Below are 13686 nucleotides of genomic sequence, written 5' to 3'. Positions count from 1 at the left end.
TTTCCCCCCCCCCCCCCCCCCCTTTGATTTTGGGGTGTTTTTCGTTCGGGTTCCTTTTTTTTTGTTGTTTTTTTTTTTTGAGGGGGGGAGGGGAGCCGTTGCTTTATTATTATTTTGTTGTTGTTGTCATTACGTTGTGGTTTTTTGTTTTTTTTTTTATTATTATTATTATTTCAAGCAGGGGCCCAGCCGAGCGCTGGCCGTTTTACTAAAGTACGAATCTTATTTTTTAATGTAATTAAAAGACAGAAAATTAAAAAAAAAAAAAAGAAGAAGAAGAAGAAGAAGAAGAAGAAAGAAGGTTAATAAAAGAAGAATAATAATAAATAAGCCAATGAAATGGACACACAAAAAGGAAACCCCAACGACAGAAGTGATGGTTCCAGAGGAGACGCTGCATTGCTGGGAGCGCAGCAGCGTCCCCCGAGGGCGCTTTTTTTGGGTTGTTTTGCTTTAAACTTGTTGCAATGTTTGCATGCTGTCTCCAGAGGCCTTTTTTTCCAGTCCTGTCCAGTGCTTTATTCTCATGTAATGCTACCGACTGTGAGATTAAAACTGTAATAAAACCATTCCATACGGACGCGGCACATCCCGCCTGCCAGAGCCCTCTGTCACTCATCCCCTGCACCCACCCCATAGGGGATAAGGACCCCCTGGCACAGTTCCCCTTCTTCTGGGCATGGTGGGGTGGTTCCAGCCTGAGAACTGACGAGCTCATCACAATGATGCCTCACACTGGGTGTAGCAATGGAATCCAGGTGCGTGGAAGGGGTGGCACAGTGCTGTGATGGGGTCTGATGCTGTAGGGTTTCATTTCTCCCGGACTAACCCTGTCTGTTTCTCTCCTCCCCCCCCCCCAACTTCTTCACATCGCCTATAAGCAGCTTTACTTCTCGGGCTTATGAAGATTAAAGTCATTTTCAGGCAAAGCCAGCAAGAACGTGGCTTTTGAAATGGAGAGAAAGGCTGAGCAGCCTCATGCGGTGGGCTGAAACCAGAGGTAGAAAGATATTAGTGCTATCCCTGTCCCCTTGGGCCACCAATCGGCCCCAGCACCAGGACGACCCCCACCTCCAAGCACTGTCCTCCCTCTCTCTGCTCTTTGCCTCCACCTACTGCTCAAGGCTCTCTGCTTCCCTTCACAACAGCGGTCCGCACAAAGGGGCTGGGTGGGATCCGTCAGCTTGGGTGCAGGGGTTTGGATTGGAGATCTCCTCAGTGGGAAGCAGGGCTGTGAGCTGCTGATCCCTGCCCCGTTGCACTGCTGGCGGCGATCCCAGCTTGGCTCAGCATCCCCCCATCTGGCTGGGGTGCCTGCTGCAGGCAGCAGGGCAGGGTGAGTCCCTGGGACCCGCGCTGACGTTTGCAGAGGCTGCAGGAGGCACGGGACGCCTCTGCACTCGCACACCCTTTGCTTTCCCTTCCCTGAGGTTGGCCTTGCAGGGTCACCAACCTGCAGCCAAGGTCACCTTGGTCACACCATCCCTCCCAGCTGCTGATGCTCTCTCCCTTGGAGCTCTCCAGGAAAGGAGAACCCTGGTCAGACCCCCTCTGGGATGTCTCCCACACGTGCTCCCCATGCCGTGTGCCTTTGCTGGGGGCATGCACCGACAGCCAAGCAGCACATGGTCTCCCCATGTGCCTGTTTACACGGCTCCGTGTGTCTGTCCCTGTGTATTTGTGTCACTGCTCGGGTGCCACCGCGGCCCCCCCTCGCCTCCCTCACCCCCAGCTGTGGTGATTCCCACGCCTGTACGGCTACACCTAGAGCAGGAGGTGCATTGCTTTGCCATTCAGTGCCACCGATGTCACGATATTCAGGTGTTATATACAGGGTGCTGTCTGATGGATGACCTCAACCCTCCCTATCCACCTCACTTACCAGTGGAGGGCACAGTGGGGCTGGTGTGGGTCTTAGAGGAGGGGGGTTGGCTATGGCCACGGGACCCAGAGTAGCTCGAAGCCCAAAGCCCAGTGCTGAGATCTCCAAGGGTCCCTCGTGCTTTCCCACCCAAATCATAGAATCACAGAATGGCCTGGGTTGAAAAGGACCACAACGCTCATCCGGTTCCAACCCCCTGCTACGTGCAGGGTCACCAACCAGCAGCCCAGGCTGCCCAGAGCCACATCCAGCCTGGCCTTGAATGCCTGCAGGGATGGGGCATCCACAGCCTCCTTGGCAAAGCTTGCCGATATCCCTATCCTTGCCCCTTTGGGTGTCCCTCAGCCCCTGCTGATGCTCCTGGCCTTATCCTCACCAGTCCCTCAGTGTTCCCGGCCCTGATGGCTGAGCTCCAAAGCCCTGTGCTGCTGTGACTGTGCCCGTCACACCAAGTGACAGCCGGCGGGGAAGTGTCAGTGTGACTTCACCCGGCAGAGCCTGCCTGCTTTATTTAGCAGCGCCGCCTCGTTCCTCCCCCGGTGTGTCTCCAGCACACACACATCCTTCCAGGACCTACTCATGGCTGCACCTGATGAGCTCCAAGGCCTTTTCCAGCCTTGCTGATCCCGTGCTTGCGCTTGGGGTCTTCAACATTTTCAGCCCTTTGCCATCCACTGCAAGGCTTACCTGGTGTCATCTGGGTGGTGCTGTAGCTCCAGGTGCCACCTGGATTCAGCTCATCCCTGGGAGGGCTGCAGCAGGTAATGGGGTGGTGCAGCATTTGGGTACAGCGTGGGGTTGCACTTGGCCTTGGAGTTGGAAGAGCGACGTCGTAGAAACATCACCTCGTGTCTGAGCACCTGGCTGGACAGCTAGCAAGGTAACAGCAGAGAGAAACATGGTGAAAGGGAGAGAAAGCTCCATGAAATCTACATTGCTTCAAGAGCGGGCCACTGCACGCGACCCTGGCAAACCCTGCTCCCATCCAGAGAGCTTGCAGGTGAGGAGCTGGGGTCAGTTCTCCACTTACCTGGAAAGAAGAGCTGGGCTGACGTGTGTCTGCTGTGAGCAGATCTCATGGCAGAGGTATTCAAACCAGGTGCCAACGCCAAGGAGCGATCCTCTTAGATCCCACTGGCTGCTGCCTCGGGAGGACGTCTCGTCTCCCTCCCTTCTAATCCACGGAGATGTGTGATATAGCATAAGCTAATATAATAGGTCATGCGAGGATTTACATCTCATTACTGCAGGTTGGAGTCCTGAGAGGAAGGATGAGTCATTCCAACTGGAATACATTGCGGGGAGAAGCGGCGGTGAAAAGCAAATGGAAAAGCAGATGCCTGGAAGCTCCACAGTGGGCACAGTTATAACCAGGACCTGCAGCATCCCTCTGAGTGCCACCTCCATAAGGACACCGAGCTCAGGGGCGCAGCAGAGCTGCCTGCCCTCTCTGGAGGTGAGGCTTCCCTGTGCCTTGCAGAAGGCAATGCCCTTTTCTTGGCCTTTTACTTCATCCCTACAAATGCCACCAACACCCCGGGCTGCCAGAGGCTGCAAAGGGCCATCTCATGGCTCTTGTCCCGGGGGCACATCCATGTCCAAGGCGCCGGGCTCCCCGACCTCCATCCATCACCTCCTCCCAAAAAGCACCGCGGAGCCTCCAGACAGCCGGGAATCGCGTGCTTGTTTTCACCTCACTGCTTTGTCCAAGCAGCTCAGCTCATCAAGAGCTGCTTCCTCTACGTTCCTCAGACAGGGAGGCTACGCAGCAGCCGACCCATCTAATCCAGCTGGAAAAATCAGTCCTGACTTCCAGTCTCTTGCTGTTAACCAAGGCGGGCTGCAGGCACGCTCCCAGTCCTGCATCCAGGTGCTGCGCACCCAAGCAGGTGACACCCACAGGGCTGGATCCCGAGCCCTGCTTTCCCAAAAAGCAATCTGTGAGCACAGACCTGGAGATACAAGGGGGGGGAAGGGGGGGTGGTCAGCCACAAAGGCCCATGCTCAAAGCAGAGGGACGGCCAAGTGGAACGCACCGAGATGATGCTGTTTGCCTTTTAAGACCTGGTGCTCCCTTGGGCAAAGGGGGGAGGGAGGAAATACCCCCCCTCAACTCCCCCCCGCCTCCCCGCTCACTTTGCTCCATCGTTCCACAGCTGTTCCATCATTTTAATCTGCAGAGATTGTCTTTAAATTTCTGAAAATGAAATGATTTTCCTGCAAGCTGGGATTGGAGCCGGGCTACGCCGTGTATTTTCACGGGAGGAGAGGAAAAAGAAGGAGAAACGCACGCTAAAGCCAGGCTGGCCATCTGGAAGGGAGGCGCGTGGAAACGCCGTTAATTGCGCGCTGCCCCCGGGGCTGCGGCCAAAGGGAAGGCGGCAGTGGGAGCGGGATGGGAAGGGGATGCGGGGCCGTGCAATCGGTGCCTGCACCTTCCTCAGCTCCGGGGTTGCGGCCGAGGGGTGCCAGGTTCGCTTGTCCAAGGCAACGCTTGCAGGGAGAGGTGGCAGCTTGCATTAGAATTAATTAACATCATTAACAGCGCGCTTCGGGCCGCGCCAGCTCTTGCAGGCTAAGAGCGAGCGACAACTCGAGGGGTGCCAAATCCGGTTCTTTTCCTTCAGGAAAAAGAGGGAAAAAAAAGAAGAAAAATAAGAAGGAAAATTAAGAAATAGAACAAGGATAAGCAAAAAGGTCTCCCGGGGGTTTGGTCCACCGGGGGTCGGAGTGGGGCGGGCGGGGGAGGGAAGATATCAACCCCAGCCATCCCGATCCCCCTCCGGCTCCACACGACCCCGCCGTGAAGTTTCACCCCTTCCCTCAGTCCTCATCCCCCCAACAACACCGGGGGGGGGGGGGAGGCGGGGCGGCTCCGCCTCTTACCGGGGGGGTCCGGGGGGGTCCGGGCCGGGCGGTGCCGCCCCGCCGCGTTCACACGGAGCTGTCAGCGCCGCGGAGCTGCAGCGCCCGCCGCCCCCAGCGACCCCCGGGCGGAACGCCGGGCATCCCGGAGCGGAGAGCGGCCGGCGCTGAGCTCAGGCTGCCCGGTAAGGAGGGAGAGACTCGGGGTACCCCGGCACCGGGAATCCCCTCGGTCTCCCGACAGCACAACTCGCGCGGCTCCCCGCTAACTCGGCTCCTTTTCTCTCCGCTCCAGGGTCGCCGCTTCCCCGAGCATCCCATCTCCCCGCTGCCTCCAATACCCGCGTCTCCTCGGTACCCCGACCGTCCCATCTCCCCTCTGCCCCTGGTACCCACATCTCCGGTTCCCTGAGCATCCCATCCCTTCGGTCCCCTCGATACCCGCATCTCCCCAGTTCCCTCAGCATCCCATTTCCCTGCTAACCCTGCTACTCGTAGCTCCTTGTTCCCTGGGCATCCCACCTTCCCGTTACTCACATCTCCCGGTTCCTTGAGCATCCCGTTTCTCTGCTAGCCTCAATACTCGCATCTCTCAGTTCCCTGAGCATCCTATCTCCCCCCTACCTCCTCTGGTATCTGCATCTCCTGGTTCCCTGAGCATCCCACCTCCCCGTTACCCACAGCTTCCAGTTCCCTGAGTATTCCATCTCTCCACTACCCTCGATACCCGCATCACTCCAGTGCTCTGAGCATCTTCTCTCCCCCCTGTCTCCAGTTCCTCGGGCATCCTACCCCCCAAACACCCCAACACCTTCATTTCCTCCATTCTCTGAACATCCCATCTCCCCCCCGGTACCCACATTTCCCAGCACCTCACACCCCGCAGCCATGGCGTTCATGGTGAAGAGCATGGTTGGGGGGCAGCTGAAGAACCTGACGGGTGGCTTGGGAGGCGAGGAGAAGAGCGAGGGTGAGAAGTCCCCAGCAGAGGCTCAAGGCATGACCCGGGAGGAGTATGAGGAGTATCAGCGGCAGCTGGTGGAGGAGAAGTGAGTGCTGGGGGAGGGGGGACGGACGGGTTGGGACGAGGTCCTGGAGCTCTCCGTGCATAGAGGAAAACAATGGTGGGGGTGGCAGGGCCAGGACGCTGTTTAATGAACCTCTTCCCCCCCCCTTAATCCCTTAATCCGCTTCCTCGGGGATTTTTTTCTCCTTTCTGGCTGTGCAGCAGGGTTAAAAATAAATAAATAAATAAAACAACAAAGGGGGGGGGAGGGGGGGGGGGGAATCGAGACTTTGTGGAGATGGGGAACACCTCGTTTGTGGGGGAGGGGGATGATGAGGTGGTGGGGGCACTCATAACTGCCCTGTGTGGTTCACAGGATGGAGCGAGACGCTCAGTTTGCCCAGCGCAAGGCAGAGAGGGCCACGGTCAGATCCCACTTCCGAGACAAGTATCGGCTCCCCAAGGTATGGCACAGGGAAAACAGGAGGAGAGATGGGAACCACCTCCCAGGGGGGTTGTGAGCCCCGAATCCCAAAGCATAACTCTGTTCCCCTAAAAAGCACCATTCCATCAGACCTTCCAGCCACCTCTGAGCACCACCAGCTCCACCATCCCAAAGAAGCGGACCCCAACGCGCACGCTCGTCCCCCAGTTCCCCTCTTTTGACCCCAACCCCATCTCCTTGAGGGCCAGCCCCCCTCCACTCCAGGCTGCCATCCCTGTAAGCTGTGAGCAGAGCGTGGCTCCTTCCCCCCTGGATTAGCCAGCTCCACAGATAATTTGGCAAACGCTTCCTAGATGGATCCCAATTTTGGAACTTCCGCCCCACTGGGAACAATTCAATCAGCGACAATTCAGCTCTTGGAGCTGCCACCAGTGTCCCCCCCCTCCCCAAAACACCCCCGGCATTCAGCGAGAGCCTTTCTGCAGCTCTCGGTGGTGAATGCTGTGAACTGGAGCTGGGCTAATTTTAGTTTGGAAAGGTCAGCTCAGCCAAGTGATATTGTTCTTATTGCTGGAGATTCTTGGTCCAGCCTGGATGAACGCCCCGCTGCTCCTTGCACCCACGTAACTGCCAGCAAACAACAGCTGGAGGATCTGTCCTCTGCTGCCAAAAAAAGAAGAAAGGCAGAGAAAAAAGATGGAGATTTCCTCCGGGGGAAGTGGGGACTTGCTGAGCTATGGGCCCCCGATCCTTTTGCTGCTTCCTCGTGCTTGAGATGTCCCTTCCAATCTTTAGACAAGTTTCTTCTGCTCATTCCTGATCCTGCTTGGCAGTTGGTCTGCCTCTTGCAAGCTCTTCAGTACAGAGCTGACCCCAATACGCTCGCCGGTGGGCATAGTCATTAGACATACGTGTAGCTTAATTGGGTGCCCAAACCGTGGATGGGAGCTGGAAGGCAATTTAGAGCCACGCTGGCTCAATCTGCTTTGCACATCGGCTCTTGCTTTGCTGCTCAGTGCATGCTGAGCTCTGCTTGGCCACATTGCCTCTGGCCATTGAGGGATGGAGCTCATGGGCATCATCCCACCCAGGGATGCCAGGGACCGGCCCTCAAGACCTTGGGTCGGCTGCCAAAGCCCACGTAGGCACAATGACGTCGATTTTGGATGCAGTCTCGCTGCCCTCATGTCCCACCACCCCTCGCTTTGACTTTCAGAACGAAACGGACGACAACCAGATCCAGCTGGTGGGAGGCGACGTGGAGCTGCCCAAGGAGCTGGCCAAGATGATCGAGCAGGACAACGAGGAGGAGGAAGAGAAGAACTCCGTCATTGGTCAGCTCAGCAACATCCAGAACCTGGACCTTGACTCCTTGAAGGACAAAGCCTCGGCCACGCTAGAGGACCTGAAGCAATCAGCCGAGAAATGCGCCGTGATGTGACCCAATCGCCGCGATGCCCTCAGCCTTGCAGTGGTGGGGACCCACCGACGTCCGTGTGAGCCGGGTCCTCCTTCTGAGCCGTGTTAAGCCCTGACCCAGATGTCCCCGCTCCGTCCGTGCCGGTATCCCCGTGCGTGGTTTTGTTGTTGGGTTGCGGTCCGGTCTGAGGTTAGAGCAAAGGGATGGCTTGGAGTCCCTATCTCCCGGGCTGGGATCGGCTCCGTGCGGGAGAAGGGGCAGAAGGTGACCCCGTAAGGGAAAACGCTTCCTTCTCTGTCGTGATGTGGTCGTGTGCTGTGCTCAGTCGAGTGTTACACCTCCTATGCTGTCCCCGTGCCACGGCACCGTTATCGCCGCTGGAATAAATACCAGGAGATGTCTATGCATTCCTTCCTCCCGCAGTGCTTCCTCCAGCATTACAGGCAACGGTGTTTCAGTGCTGGGTGGTGGAAGCATCACGTTCAGAGCACCTTTGCTGACACCCATGTGGGCTTTGTGCTCAGCGCGCCCAGGGAAAAAAAAAAATAAACCAGCATTCCTCCCCAGCTGCAGAGAATTGGACTGGATGACCTTTAAGGTTCCTTTCCAACTTCAATGATTCCGTGCATTGGATGGGAAGCCCTTTCTTTGGAAAGATGCATGGAGCCACTGTGCCACTGGTGTGATGGCCGGTGCACTGCCCCCATGCAAGAGCCCCAGATGAATAATGGTTAAAGCAGAGAAACAGATGAGTGCTACCCGGGGATGGGGGATCTCACTGCACGCTTGGGGTTTTTTGTTTTCCCTTTTTGGCTGTTATTTTTGCAGTTAATTAAACCTCCCTGCAGGACGCTGCTGGAAGGACAATCGGATTAAGGGGATCATGCAGCAGCACCCCACGTCTCTCTTTCCCTGCGTCTAAGAGGCTTTACGGGGAGCATCTTAAAACCTGGGAGGGGGGAAAAAATAAAAATCCCACTGACCCACCTCCCCCCGTCCCTTTCAACCCATAGCACTACAGGGGAGCACAGCATCACCTCCATGGCTGCAAGCCTCAATGTCAAGGACAGCTGGTACAGTGTGACCCTAAACCATCCCGACACCAACCCTGGGGACACAGCTCCACATTGGGGCGCATCTCAGGCAGAGCGTGAAGGCATATGTGATCACTGGCTGCAAGGGCGGGAGGCTTGAAAGCTCTTTAAAGCCTCGGGATATTTAATCTCTGCTCAGAATAATGCGGCAAAAAAATCCCATAAAAAGGTCTCTGCAAGAGGAGGTCACAGCCTGGGGCCCCGCTCTGCGTGGTGGCTTTGGGTGACACCGCTGCCACCACACACATCTGGATGGGGTGGCACCCACCCCCTCGGTCTCCCTAAAGACAGGTGGAGAAACCCCCAAATAGTATTTATTCCAGATGATAAATCACACCTCCTGAAATACAGCAGATTTGGAGAACAGCCCCCTGCTCCGCAGCGTCGGTGAGGGGCCCTGCTGGGGCCAGCCCCCAGGGATGAGGTTTGTGGTGCATGGTTGCCATCACAGAGCACAGCCTGCCAGCCCCGAGCGCTGCAGCACACGCAGAGCCAGACTTTTCCCTGGGGCCTGCAGGGACTTTTCCCTACACCCGATTTCCACTGGTGGGCTGAGAACTGGCCAGACCTCACGCCACCACCGAGGCACCTCCGCTCCCCGTGCAAACGGCTTTAGCATCAGGCACACAGAACAAACGGCTTCCAACGTGCCGAAGCGCTGCCCCTCTGCCAGAAAAGCAAAACCCCGTGCCACAAACCACCAACCATCGGTGCCCTGCTTCTTTTCCCCCCCCCCCCCCCCCCCCCCCGCCTATCCCCATGGGTCGGGGTGAGCTGCAGGCTGTGCACGCAAGAGCCGCGTGCCTGCACGAAGCAGCAGCAGCCGCCGCCGCGCTGCCCAGCCAGCGGAGGGAATTGGAGTGGAATAACCTGCCCGCCGCGGGCACGCAGGCTGCTGCTGCAGCAGACGTTCCAGGCAGGGACTCCTCCTGACGGGAAAATTGCAGTCACGCTCAGCCCAGCCGTCTCCTCGGCCATCTGCAGCGCCGCGGCGCCAGCAGCATCCCGTTGAGCATCACTGCAAGGTGCAGGCTGTGGGGGGGAAAGGACAGAGGGGACGGTCAGGTCAGCTGGCCGGGAGGGCTCTGCAGGCACAGAGTTCGTAGATAAAAGGATGTGGGGACTCACAGCTCCGGACGGAGTCTGCCAGAGCCTCTTTGCCCATGGACTGCGCCTCCCGCATCTGCACGGGCAGAGAAACAGCCACCATCAGTACCGCAAGGCCACCACCATCAGCCCCCAAACACCAATGTTTCCTCCAGCCCTACCTTGATCTGATCCTTCAGGTACTCCGCCCGGGACATCAAGGTCTGGATCTGACGGACAGACACAGGGAGCTCCATCAGTGCGGTGTCCCCGTGGGGTTGGCGGGGTCGGGGCGGGTGCTGGGGCTCACCTCCGCATGCAGCAGCTCCCGTCTCCTCCCCGCTGGCTCTGCTGCAGGGTGTGGGTGTGGGGTCAGCAGGGCATAGGACTCACCCCCTTGACCTCCCCCCTCCTTCCTAACTCACCAGCCAGGAGCAGCAGCAGCTCGCCCAGGCTCTGCTGGTAGAGTTCCAGGGTATCATCGTCATCCTTGCCTTCCTCCTCCTGCAAGAGACCCTGGCTATCACCAGGAGAGACCAGGGTGGGCTCCATCCCCATGAGCATCTGGACCCCAAAATCCAGCACTCACCCTCGCCACGGCCACCGAGGCCATCTCCAGTGCAGCGCAGAGCCGCGGCTTGTCCTTGGCCATCTCTGCAAGGAGACAGATGGGGAACACCTTCAGCCTGCTGGGCCACCCCACAGGCAGATCCTCACCACGCACGCTGGCTCAGCCCCATAGAACACCTTTGAGGATCTCCCTGGCTGGGTTTCCCTGCTGCAGGAGGTTCTTGCTTTTAGAAGCGACCAGCGCCTTCAGCTCCTCCGCTCTGGAGATGTACTGCCCCACCTGTGGCAGTGGGGCCAGGTGAAGCACTGTGCCCTGGGGACACCCCAATGGATGGTCCCTCCCACCCCACACTCACCTTTGCCCGGATGGCTTCTTTGCGACGAGCATCGCTTTCATCTGGGGACAAAAGGGGGTCCAACATCAGGGGTGGGGGCGGCAGCACATCCTGGGGGTGCCACAGTCCCATACCTGACCAGACGAGCTCCATCCTCTGCCCCTTTCTATCCCTCCCCACCACCACTCAGGAACGCGGGGACTCACAGTGCAGAGCGGGCACAAAGTACTCCAGAGCTTTGCAGTAGAGACTGAGCGCAGCAGACGCGTCCCCCTCCTGATCCTTCTTCACCGCCTCCACCACCAGGTTGGTCTGGAGGTAATGAGGGCTCAGGACCAGGGTTTGGTCCCACCATATCCCATCGCCATCCACCCCACCACTCACCGCCTTGCAGAAGCTCTCGGGGCCAGGCACGTGCTCCATGTCCACAAAGGGATGGGCGAAGAACTCCTCGAAGGAGATGCGCTTCAAGGGGTCCCTCTCCAAGAGGCGCTGCAGGAGATCTCGGCACTCCGGGGACAGCAGGGGCCGGCTGGGCAGCTGGGCAGGGACAGCGGTGGCACCGGGTGGCACAACCCAAAGGCCCGACCCCATGCCATCTCAACGTTACCTCGATGGCTCGGTCGCTGCGGATCTTCTCCTCCAGCTCGGCAAACGAGCGGGAGGCAAAGGGGGGTCGCCCAAAAAGTGCCTCTGCAAAGAGGAGAGCAGTGAGGGGGGGTCACTTGGGGGAGCACCCTGTAGTCTTCTTGGTCCCACTGACATCAAGCCAAGGCTCCCATGGCTTTTCCCTCTGCCCTACGGTGGACAAACAGATATCAACGTAGTGGACGTGACCAGGGTAGGCATCATGAACACAGTGGACACCGCCACGGTCAACATCACTATGGGAGAGGTTAACACCCAGCACCCATAGGGCTGGACTGCACCCACACCAGGACAGACCCTCCACAATAAGGTCTGTCCAGGTGCACGTGGTCTCCTAAACACAATGGGGTTGGTCCCCACCTTTTGGAACACTGGGGTGCTAGGGGATTTTAGGGTGCAGAGAGATGGGTGCACAGAAGAAGGACCCACCGTAAAGGATGACTCCCACTGACCACAGGTCCACCCTGGCGTCGTACTGCTGGCGGCACACCATCTCGGGGGCCATGTAGAGCGGGGAGCCTCGCAGCACGTGCTTCTCATCCCATGGTGACATGTACTGTGCGAAGCCGAAATCTATGGGGAAAGCACGGTCAGGGATAACCTACCACCGCCCCACAGCATCCTAGGGCCGGGGACCTGACCTGCCAGCTTCAGCTGAGGGTTCTCCGGGGTGCTGAGCAGGATGTTCTGAGGCTTGAGGTCCAGGTGGGAGATATTGTGATCGTGGAGGAACTTCAGGGCGCAGGCTAGAAAGATAAGCAGGGAGGTGGGATGCTGGCACCCACACCAAGAGTCCCAATGGTCCTCATCCCTCAAACCCACGTGGTTCTCACCGAGCTGCTGCAGGAAGATACGTGCCACCTTCTCAGGCAAGATCCTCCGCATACGGATGAAGCGGGAGAGGTCCCCACCGGCACAGAACTCCATGATCAGGTAGATGTGGTCACTGTCCCACTGCAAGGCGACCCCAGCTGGCCTCACTGCATCGCCCCAGACCCCAAAGGGCCACATGGGACCCTCAGACCCACAGGAAGCTCCAATCCTACGGGATGCCTCCAGCCCCATGGCAAGTTCCAGCCCTATGGGATGCCTCCAGCCCCACAGGAAATTCCAGCCCTGTGTAATTCCCCAACCCCACGGGAAGCCCCCAGCATCATGGGATACCCCAACCTCACAGGGTACCCCAGTCCTATGGGATTCTCCAGTCCCACGGGGTGCCTCCAATGCCATAGGAAGCTCCAGCCCTATGCAATGCCTTTAACCCCATGGGATCCCCCAGCCCCACGGGATGCCCCTAACCCCATGGGATGCCCCAGCCCCACGGGAAGCTCCAACCCTATGGGATTGCCCCCAGCCTCATAGGGCACCCCAGCCCTATGGGAAGCTCCAACCCTATAGGATCCCCCAGCCCCACGGGATGCCCCAAATCCCATGGGATCCCCCAGGTCCAAGGGATGCTCACAGCCCCACCTGGAAGTCCTTGAGCTCCACGATGTGTGGGTGCCGGATGGTCTTAAGGATCTCGATCTCAGTGAGCAGGTTCTCCACCGAGGCCCTGTTGAGGCTCCTCTTGCTCACACATTTGACAGCCACCACCTCGCGCGTGTCCCTCTGCCGGGGGACGAGCGGAGACCACCGTGGAGCGACCCCACACCCCACAAACCTCCGAGATTCCGCCCTCCCCAAGACCTCAAGGAGGAAGAGCCCGCAGGGTGCGAAGCTCCGTGCTCCCGCACCTTGCTGTACGCTTTGTACACCGTGGCGTAGGTGCCGGTGCCGAGGCGTTCGGTGAGCACGAAGCCGTCCAGGCGCGGTGGGGCGCATCCCCCCCCCGGCCATGCCGCCCCGCCGCCCGGTTCCGGCTCCGTCCGCAGCTCCGCCCCGGCAGGAAGGGGCGGGTTTCGCTGCCCACGGTGCTTCTCAGCTGGGTAATTGGGATAAGGGGCAGGATGGTGGCGATAAAGGAGCTTGTATTTCCTTCTACCGGCGTCGCTTCGCTGCCCTTCGTTTTGCTCCGTGCGGTGAGAACCCACCCCCCCTCCTCACCTCCAGCACGCACACACGGGTAAAACAAAACCCCACCTGTCCACCTCCCAGCTCGCACTGATCCCTTCTCTCCCATTGTCCTGCAGGCAAGTTCCAGCCCTATGGAATCCCCCAACCCCATGGGAAGCCCTCAGCACCTTGGGATACCGCAATCACTGGGGCACAGAGGCAAATCTGCAAGGTGGGAATGATGAGCATAATAATTCCCCCTGCTCTAAACCCCCACCTGCTCCCAGGTTTTCCCTCCTGCCAACATCACTCAGGCTGCGGAGCACGTAAAGAGGTCAAA

The 13686-nt window shown here is 58.5% G+C and overlaps 2 protein-coding genes across 5 annotated transcripts; one reads left to right on the top strand and one right to left on the bottom strand.

Annotated features, from left to right (window-relative positions):
- Window positions 1–4860: 4860 nt before the first annotated feature.
- CPLX3 (complexin 3) lies at window positions 4861–8021 on the top strand. 2 transcript variants are annotated; one of them, XM_042885721.1, is made up of 5 exons: window positions 4861–4932; window positions 5043–5135; window positions 5617–5796; window positions 6130–6217; window positions 7415–8021. In XM_042885721.1, exons 3-5 carry the CDS (start codon window positions 5636–5638, stop codon window positions 7637–7639), a joined length of 474 nt encoding a protein of 157 aa, XP_042741655.1. In that variant the 5' UTR covers window positions 4861–4932; window positions 5043–5135; window positions 5617–5635; the 3' UTR covers window positions 7640–8021. The 2 variants fall into 2 exon arrangements, with proteins under 2 accessions (XP_042741655.1, XP_042741654.1); XM_042885720.1 differs by having other exon boundaries at window positions 5043–5796.
- Window positions 8022–9474: 1453 nt separating this feature from the next.
- Window positions 9475–13197, bottom strand: ULK3 (unc-51 like kinase 3). Of its 3 annotated transcripts, none has more exons than XM_042885717.1 (16): window positions 13015–13197; window positions 12822–12906; window positions 12185–12305; window positions 11993–12097; window positions 11781–11924; window positions 11314–11396; window positions 11088–11243; window positions 10910–11015; window positions 10725–10765; window positions 10546–10648; window positions 10388–10452; window positions 10224–10302; window positions 10109–10149; window positions 9981–10028; window positions 9841–9895; window positions 9475–9744 (listed from the first exon to the last, which is right to left on the bottom strand). In XM_042885717.1, exons 1-16 carry the CDS (start codon window positions 13188–13190, stop codon window positions 9728–9730), a joined length of 1425 nt encoding a protein of 474 aa, XP_042741651.1. In that variant the 5' UTR covers window positions 13191–13197; the 3' UTR covers window positions 9475–9727. The 3 variants fall into 3 exon arrangements, with proteins under 3 accessions (XP_042741651.1, XP_042741652.1, XP_042741650.1); XM_042885718.1 differs by having other exon boundaries at window positions 13088–13167; XM_042885716.1 differs by lacking the exons at window positions 12822–12906; window positions 13015–13197 and having other exon boundaries at window positions 12185–12611.
- Window positions 13198–13686: the final 489 nt, after the last annotated feature.

This window comes from Lagopus leucura, unplaced genomic scaffold (genome assembly GCF_019238085.1).
Source record: "Lagopus leucura isolate 7727_CA_CO unplaced genomic scaffold, USGS_WTPT01 Super-Scaffold_100052, whole genome shotgun sequence".
Taxonomy (NCBI): Eukaryota; Metazoa; Chordata; class Aves; order Galliformes; family Phasianidae; genus Lagopus; species Lagopus leucura.
This window is presented reverse-complemented; position numbering and strand designations above follow the sequence as displayed.